Source organism: Pungitius pungitius, chromosome 8 (genome assembly GCF_949316345.1).
Source record: "Pungitius pungitius chromosome 8, fPunPun2.1, whole genome shotgun sequence".
NCBI classification, from domain to species: Eukaryota; Metazoa; Chordata; class Actinopteri; order Perciformes; family Gasterosteidae; genus Pungitius; species Pungitius pungitius.
Genome location: NC_084907.1, coordinates 904,427 through 913,677, shown reverse-complemented (window position 1 = coordinate 913,677; position 9,251 = coordinate 904,427). Strand labels below are relative to the sequence as shown.

At 46.9% G+C, this 9,251-nt stretch overlaps 1 protein-coding gene across 1 annotated transcript; it reads left to right on the top strand.

The window, feature by feature from the left end:
- Positions 1 to 9,110, top strand: ppm1j (protein phosphatase, Mg2+/Mn2+ dependent, 1J). Its single transcript, XM_037447851.2, has 10 exons — positions 1 to 1,927; positions 4,974 to 5,088; positions 5,346 to 5,675; positions 5,929 to 6,041; positions 6,257 to 6,341; positions 6,434 to 6,552; positions 6,872 to 6,935; positions 7,159 to 7,266; positions 7,717 to 7,868; positions 8,114 to 9,110. The coding sequence occupies exons 1-10, from the start codon at positions 1,647 to 1,649 to the stop codon at positions 8,259 to 8,261; spliced, it is 1,515 nt and encodes a 504-aa protein (XP_037303748.1). The 5' UTR covers positions 1 to 1,646; the 3' UTR covers positions 8,262 to 9,110.
- The last annotated feature ends 141 nt before the right edge of the window (positions 9,111 to 9,251 follow it).

The following is a 9,251-nucleotide window of genomic DNA, read 5'->3' as shown; positions in this document are numbered from 1 at the left end:
CTTGCCAGTCTGGTTGTTGCTATCAATAAAACAACTGTTATTACAAGTGGTGATTAATGTCAAGTAAATGTGTTAACATTCCAGCTTAGCCATGTAATTACATTGGGCCTGTTTAAACAAGCGAGATAGACAAACGTGTAATCGGGTTAGCACATTAGCTTAAAAACTGCTGTTCATTCGGAAACACTTTAGCTCCATCTTCTGGAGAACAAGCACAGCTGCAAACATCTGTCTGCTCAAACATAACAGAGAGCACGTGACATCACTGCATTAACATTAACACAGTGACTGCGGCCTCTGCCCTTCGTTTCATGCTGCTGAAGCAAACAAAAGCCTGAATGCATGAATTACCTGTTGGGTTCATGACTGTTGATCATTTCATTAAGCGTGCATCATATTTTAACTGCTCTAAACTTGATTTTGTATGAACAATCATGAAAGTAGTACACTGGGAAAATACTCCATGACTCTAAGAGACTAAACGTAGTACCAAGTATTATTAGCAAAATACATCAGAAAGTCATGCAGAACTCTGAGGGCCATCAAATTATATTTTGTAGATAAGCAGCAATTTCCTGTGAAGTGGTTTGTCTACTTTTGAGTGGTGTCATCCCTCCAAAAGCATTTTAGTGCATCCTAATCTTATTCTGCGTTGTGACACGTGATGTTAATTAATGTAGCAGAATAGAAGTAGAAAGTAAAGCAAACGGAAATCCAAGTAGCTTATTGCATTTTCTCGAAGGATAGTAAACACATCAGTCACAGTTCTAATGGAGTGTTTCCTATAATGTGATGAGGTTCTGCTTTTGCTCATTTACAAAACAATAGAGTTAAAAAAGATGATCAAATTTATGCAAATGCAATGCAGCCCATACAATCTTGTGTATTTTATAATACACTTGATTTCTGTTCAGTAAACTCTCTTTGATTGCATTCGTTAAACGGTGTTGACAGTTGGGATGAGAATGGCACCAACGGTCGTGTTGTGTACATTTTGACAGTGATTCATATTTAAAAAATAATCAACACTTGTGCAGATAAATCACTTCTCAGCAGCGGCCCTTGAGCTGTGGGACAAAAGATGGACAAAGGACGCTCCTCCTTTGAAACAATCAATTAACGCAATGCAGTTGAAAATAATGAATGTGAAGAATATTTCATGAAAGGATCTCTGAGAATCCTCCCTGAAATCGTGTTTTCGTTTGTTTATCTCCAGGAACATGTCCAGTGACTTCCTTTAGAGGGCACCCTTTGTACAGATGGGTTCTGAATAGAGCGCCTAAACGAGCACTACCAGGTAATCAATTCACGATCACATGGTAGCGTCCACGATCTGCTGACTTTCACATTCCACATCCGCCTGTCGGTCTCCGTCTCGGTGGCTGCGCGTGTGACGTGCGCGCGGCGCGCTGCACATCTGCACGGAGCGCCGCTGCTGCAGAAGGACGCGTCCGCCTCCCTGAGCGCTGTCACATGGGCCCGAGGACCAGGGAGCCGCTTCCTGAAATGATCCTCGCCGCTGGCTTCGTGTCGTTTTGGGGCTTTTACTCTGTAACGTAGCATCGCGATCGATCCCCCCCCCCCCCCCCTCCCCCTCCCCCCGGCCCCCCCGGCCCGGAACCTCTTTCCGCAGTCGGCTCCCGGTGATGATCAGCAAAGTGAAGAACGCGATGTCCACTCTGGTGGGCGGGATGGTGCCGCACGGACACCACCACCAGCACCACCAGCAGCACCAGCAGCACCAGCAGCACTCGGGGGGAAGAGAGCCCTGCGGGGCGGACAGCCTGCCGCCGCGCTTCCCCTACGGCCGGCCGGACTTCTTGGACCTCACCCCGGAGCTCCTGCAGTACTCCACGGAGCACGCGTCACGGCCGGTGCTCACGGTGAAGAGGGACAGCAGGCTTCCGTGGCGCACGGGATACGCGGAGTGAGTGGACGGAGTAAAAAAAACAACTTAAAAAAAAACGCACTTTTATTCGGGTGTTGTTACAGTGATCAGATGGGGTGACGTCACGCGTCTCCTGTTGAGTCGCGGCCTTCTGCGGTACCAAAACGCCGCACATGACGACACGGGGACGTTGGTGTTTAAAGATATTTGGCCACAAGTCACCGCGAAGCCTCAATGCAGCAATTAAAACAAAAGTGAAAGCAGGAAATGTTGCTGCCTGCTATTGTTACCAAACAGGTCTTCTGTGTGTTTGTGACCATTCCGACGCCTTCAGAGGCCACGAAACCACTTTGACTAATGCATTTCTTAGAGGTCATTTGAGTCTTTGTTTGTGTTTAAAAGAAGAAAAACTGCTCCTTGGCTTTATCAAGACATTCCACCCTCCCAGAGGAGAGTAGGGCTTGATACCAAGGACTGAATAGTTCCTGACCTACAGCACTACAGTATGTGGGATGAGCCCCCGCTGCACCCCCCCTGCACCCAGTGTGGAGACCAAAAAAGGCCTGACTCATGCAGAGACTCTCAAGGGGGGACGCGATTGGTCACGACAAGTGTCTCGGGAGACTGAACGAGGGGGGGTGTAACCAGGGTGCTGCCCACGCACAAAGAGGGGCGAATGACTGTGACGTGACACCGTAATCAGAGGCATTAGCGCGGCTGCTTACAACGCGGCGTAAGTGTGCGCTAACATCAATGAAACCAAACCAAGTGAAGTGATTCGCTCACACACAGCTGATGAGACCGTCAGGAGGTGTTAAATCAACTCTGACGGCCTCGATTGAAGCGCTGCGTCGCAGTCGATCGATGGCGTCCAGATGAAGACCTCGGCGGAGCAGGGTTCATCTGTGGCCGCATCGGTCGGCGTCATCCCTTTGGCGCGGTGCGGCTCGCTCCCCCTGAGGACCAATGAGCTGTGGAGGTGGGATCTGTCCCGAGCTTCAGACTCCCTGCCAGTTCTTCTCCACTCTGATGGCACTTAGTTGGTCTCCCTGCTGGCAGTGAGTAGTCCTCAGACGACGCACATATTTGCCAACTTAGAACCTGTCTGCAGTTTAAGCAGCACGCAGGTTCAGGTGCTCAATAGACGCCATAATGCAGCTGCGCATCATCGTATCAGCAGCAACACGCTAAGTGCTTTTCAGGGCTGCTCAAAACACTTTGAAATGGAGGCAAGCTTCCAGAAAAGCATGAGATCATGGCCGAGACGTAAAGACACTCTCTCTCTCTAGCAAATCAGAACAAGCTGCTCTTTCTACTTGTTTCACTTTTTAGTCATTCATATTAATTATAAACTAATGAGATATTTATTCCCAATGTTTTATGTGTCAGATATTGGCTTGGAGGTCAATCTAATGAAAAGATAATGTGACGTCATAATTTTTGGATAAACATGCACCATATTCAGAGAATCGTTTCATGTTTAAAACATTTGGAACGATTCCTCTCACACTTTTGTTCACAACCTCTTTTGTTAGAGACAAACAACGTGTCACGTGAGAGGCGCCGCAATCCGAAAACCTGCCGCTTCCCTCAACTTCACGGAGCTCCCAAAGAATTTCAGCTCAGTGTTTTATTGTCCGACCGCAACTTCACAGCTTCGGTTGACTCTGGTCCTCTGCTCAGCAGCAGGTCACGTGACAGCGATACGCTGGTGGAGACCAAACACAGAGCTAAAACCAGAAACACCAACGTTCCATTCCATCAGTAAGAAATAAAGAGTTGAGGTGTGACAATGTCACAAAAACATGCGTTTCAATGAACAAAATGATTCGCGGCGCCTCGTGCTTCAACAAACGGGAGGTGAAACACGGCTCATTTCAGATGAGATGCTCACACCGCAGACAGAACTGTGCTGATCAGGTGATAACGCCAAACTCTCTTATGTCGCAACACAATTGTTTTTTCAGCCAGAGACATTTTCATCACACCGATGATGTTAAAAGGTTACAGAATTCACTGGAACTCTCAACTTCCTCTTTTGAACTTCCCCGACACGACGTACTGTTGAGCAAACTCCACCAAAAAGGGTTTTCAGTCACAAGTTGTGAAAACATCTGACCGAAACACGCCGCGTTATGTCACATTATCGGAAGGCTTCACATCCTGCACCGACGTCGGCTTATGACTCGCATTGGGACAGAAACAGGTTCAAATGTCTCAAAACAGGTGATTGGTGGTTGAATCAGGATCATTTTTGATGCAACCAGCAACCATCGTTTCTCTAGTTTTATTCAACATTATTAACTTTGTTAACAAAAATCGGATTATTTAAAATGAAAGATTGTGAATTCATCCTAGAGAAGAGTAACATTAAGTGTTTAGTACACTGGGTATTTCTAACACATATTACATATTGAGTTAAGATGACAACCTTCCGGATGCAGGCAGCGAGTTCAGGAGGCTCGTCCACTGCTTTCAGCCGATTACACTGTGAAAGAGATTTTTATAATCCAGATTTGGGCAGCAGTTGCCTTTTTGTGCCTCGTTTCTGCTGCAAATCTGATATTAGAGCTTTATGGCGGGACATTTCCTCCAGAGATTGTAATCAGCTGAACTGGTTGGAGAGCCAGAGGTCAAAGGTCTTATTCTGATGATATTTTGACTTTGGATTTATCTCTTCTACTTTGTTTGACTGTCCTGTTTTTTTCTCCTTCTCGCTCGTCTCCCCTTTCTTTCCGCTGGTGATAAATTACTAATCTGACCTCTGCTGAAGCTTCATGGGGGAATCTTAATGACTTAAAAGAGTGGAAATGTCAAACTACAAGTATCCCACCATTCCACGAAGCCATTCATCCAATTTAATCACATTTCTTTTGTCCACATTGTTTGAGCACCGCTTGTCTGCAGCGGCTCCTCCAGGGAAGCTGCTGCAGAACCAGGACCATCGCTCTGAGGCTACGACCCAACAAAAACACTTAATCCCCCCTGCAGGTTCCCTCCGGGACACGCCACTCGTTCCCCAGCACTCCCTCCTCCCTCCTCCTGATATTTTTTTGATGCTATTTTATTGTCTTGTGGTCACCAGGGTGATCAATGCGGGGAAGAGCATGCTGAACGAGGACCAGGCCTGCTGTGAGAAGGTGTTCGTGAAGAAGCCGAGTGGCAAACACCGTAACTCGTCCATGCTGGAGGACAACGGGGTGAGCATCTAAATCATCGAAATGTGGCGTTTCTCACATCTGGCACTCGTCCTCCGTTTAGTGTATATGGATAACGTCATGTTCTAATCTAGATTTGCTGCAGGAACCTGAACAGCAAGAAGCTAAATATAATCCCATCCGGGTTGTAATCTCATCGGAGGTTTTTTAATTCTTATTTTAAGTCGTCACATGCCTACTTTTCAATGTCTTTCATATTACTACTGCTACCCTTACTTTACTTTCATTCCATTTGTCAGGATGGCACAGGACTCCCTCTCCATTTCTGGGGCGTGTTTGATGGACACGCTGGCTCCGGAGCCGCCATCATGGCCTCCAAGCTGCTGCACCGCCTCATCAGAGACCGCTTGGGAGAAGTCTGCCACCTGCTGGAGAACCCCGACTGTGCGCCGCCCATCTGCCTCGCCAAGAACGGGAGCCCGTACCAGGCGGACAGCAAGAAGGGGGCCGCGCAGGAGCCGGAGGACCCCGACGCCGTCAGCGACGCCTCCGTGCGCTTCCACATGGAGAAGGTGGTCAGCCTGGAGAGCCTGGTGATGGGAGTCATAGAGACCGCATTCACACAGATGGTGAGCAGATGTTCACTGTGTGAGACGTATCGTCAAACAGCATCATTACGCTTTAACGTGGTTCCGAAGCGGTTTTGGCCCAGGATGAAACATTTCAGCTATTTGGTCACAAAGTCTAAATATGCCATGGGAAAATTTCTTTATTGTGAAAGCGAAACCTAGTTTTTGTTTTGAATAAAGGAGAAAACTAACGAGTCACTCAGGGCAACGAGAGGGACCTCTTTAACCTCTTTTCTTTCTTTTTGTATTTCAGGATAACCTGATTGAGAAAGAAAAAGCATCATATGCCATCTCTGGTGGATGTTGTGCCTTAGCTGCCATTCATTTAATGGGGAAACTCTACGTAGCGAATGCTGGAGATAGCAGGTAAAAAAAAGCTCTTTACCGCAGACCACAGCATCCTCTGTGTGTTCCCTCTGCACCACGCAGTAGACAATGGAGCTGTGTGGGAGGCCGCTTCCAGCGCCCCCTGGTGTTCACTTTGTGTACCGCAGCTTCATTTAGGCTTCTACGTTGTTTTTTTTACCAAGCATTTCTTTGTTATACTGTACATCATCCTCACTTCTCCTTTCGCCTCGCAGGGCCATAATCATACGAAATAATGAAGTTATTCCGATGACGAATGAATTCACACCAGAGTCCGAGAGACAGCGGCTACAGTATCTGGTAATCTTCTTTCTTCTCTGTTCGAAATGTCATTATTTTACCAACACTTGAGGAATAAACCACGGCACGCCGCTGGCCTCTCACCCGTGCAGGGCTTCCTGAGGCCTGAGCTGCTGGGGAACGAGTTCACCAGCATCGAGTTCCCTCGCAGGATCCAGCACAGCGAGCTGGGCAAGAAGATGCTCTACAGAGACCACACCATGAGCGGCTGGTACATCCTTTTAACCACTTCACCACTCGGCTCTGTGCTCGGCTTCTCATAGTTAAGGATGTCGACTCAGTTTATTACTGATGTTACATTACAGTTGACTTGTTCAAAGGGCTTTTTGTAAGAGTTTGAATCATGAAAAAATTGATTTTATAATCATTGAAACAACAAAGAAAAGTGTGAAAATGGTTTGTCTGTTCCGGGTTACTTTAGAAACACGACATGAACATTAAAGGAAACTTTAATATTTCATTCCTGCCATCGGTGTCCAAAGTGTCGCAGTATCTTCCATCTTCGATCTGCTGCTGGTTTTTGTTTTTAGGGCTTATAAGACGATTGTGGAAGACGACCTGAAATTCCCCCTGATTTATGGAGAGGGAAAAAAGGTAAGAGACACGACAGCTGATGCATTGTGGGTCTTTTAGTCCGTCCGTGTTATTTATTCAAATATTTTGTAAAATGAAACATTTTCATCATGGTCTTCACTTGATAATCCCTCATAAGTGGATTTGTTGAACTGACTCACATCCCCGACCAATAACCCGTGTGTGTGTGTGTGTGTGTGTGTGTGTGTGTGTGTGTGTGTGTGTGTCTTTGTGCGTCTCACAGGCACGCGTCATGGCGACGATCGGAGTGACCCGAGGGCTGGGAGACCACGAGCTGAAGGTGTACAACTCCAACATCTACATCAAGCCCTTCCTCTCGTGCGCCCCAGAGGTGAGCGGCAGGAGGCGTCCCACGCAGGAGGCGTCCCACGCAGGAGGCGTCCCACGCAGACGTCAGGACAGCGTGGCGTCCGTGTGTCCATGTTACGACGCAAAGACAGACGTTGCGTTTGTAAAATGTTTAGTTTTGAGATGATCACATAATTCCTCACACGTAAACATCTCAAAATAACGTTGCTTTATTTTTAAAAAGTGAACAGTTACAGAGTTTTCAGCCCTTCTTGATATATTTTATTTCATATTTCAGCGTTACAGGAATATTATCAGGCCTCTTCTTCTTGAATCACTCGTTTGATCCTGTTAAGAGTTCAAGCCCCTTTTCCTTTCTGTTTGTCTTCCAGCACTGAACACAAGGACAGAATGTCCTCTCTTATACAGAGTAGTTGACCATAAATCATTATGGTGAATAGACCCTCATCAGAGCCGCGTCCTTTTGTCTCAGGTGAAGGTTTACAACATGGATGAAATCCAACACGGCCCGGACGACGTCTTGGTCATGGGCACAGATGGATTGTGGGACGTAACGACGGACCGGGAGGTGGCGGACGCTGTGACGGCCTACCTGTCCTGCTGTGACCCCTCCGATCCAATGAGGTGTGTGTCCTTTAATCCTTTGATCGGCTCTCACTGTGTCCACTTGGTGGGGACAAACACTCAGGTCTCCTGCAAAGTGGGGCTTATATACAGAGACGCTAAAAGGTTATCAGCAACACTTTACATGTCTGTGTATCCAGCGACAACATTTTGTATATTTGTATGTACATTTAAGTCTGAATCAATTTGGTCTCATATTGCGATTGTGTACTTTGCGTGTGTGTGTATTGGGGCCTCATGCTCAGGTACACCCTGGCGGCCCAGGACCTGCTGATGAGGTCACGCGGCGTGCTGAAGGAGCGCGGCTGGCGGCTGCCCAACGAGCGGCTGGGCTCGGGCGATGACATCACCGTGTTTGTCGTCCCGCTGGCGAGGCAGGAGTCAGAGACATGACGAGGTGTCCACCCGGTGTCGGCGACAGGGACGATGCCCCCCCCCCCCCCTCCCTGGCCCCTCCTAGCTCCCTCCACCCCGGGGCCGGCGGGAGACGGAAGCGCCTTTGTCACATGGGAGGCTCGGGTGGGACCAGCGGCCCCGTCGACCCGGTCCACATCATCTGGTTTGTCATGTGACGGAAGGTTTGCAGTGACATCACCAGAGTCTCCCTCTTCCTGCTGTTCGGTCGCCGGGCAGAATTGAACCTCTTGTATTGTATTTTTGTTCTTCGGGTTGATCAATAGATCCCTGTCTGTAGCGCATGTGGGACGTGGAAGGGACCTCTGGGTTACTGATGGATGAATGAATGATGCACATCTACGTGTTGGTTCGTGATTTCCTCCTATTGAATGTGCTTCTACTTTTGTCTTTACAATAAAAAAAGTTTTACTTGGATTCAGTAAAAAAAATCAAATGAAGGAAAGGGATCTTTTTTTTTCATTTTTGAACTTTCAGAGGAGAAAAGTAATCTGTTATCAGTAAATGTTTTGGTAGAATAAGATGTGATAAACTTCACCCATATGCCTTTCTAAGAGATTTAAGTTTTTTCCCCTCAGATGCACTAAAATTGATATTTGTAGAAGAGCATTGTATTCCCTTAAATGTACCGTATACCTCTTTTTTAAAATCATCATTATGTTATTTAGACTAGCCATATATTTTTGAAGACATGGTAGCAAACAGTATCTGAATTTTATTTTTATGTTTCTATCCATTGAGTGTGTGTTAGGAGAGGTGTGTCCTAGTGTACGAGGCAGAGGGATAACGTGTACCAGCTTGGAAATAAATCTCATTTTTCCCTTTTAAGTTGCTTATTTACTCAAAAGGAAATTAACCTTTCATGTGAACAACTAATAGACCTGAATAGTTCAGAGAGCCTGTTACTCTTAACTACAGTTTGACTAAGAACAAAGTTCAGTTAACAGTGACACTGAATCATGGTGAGTT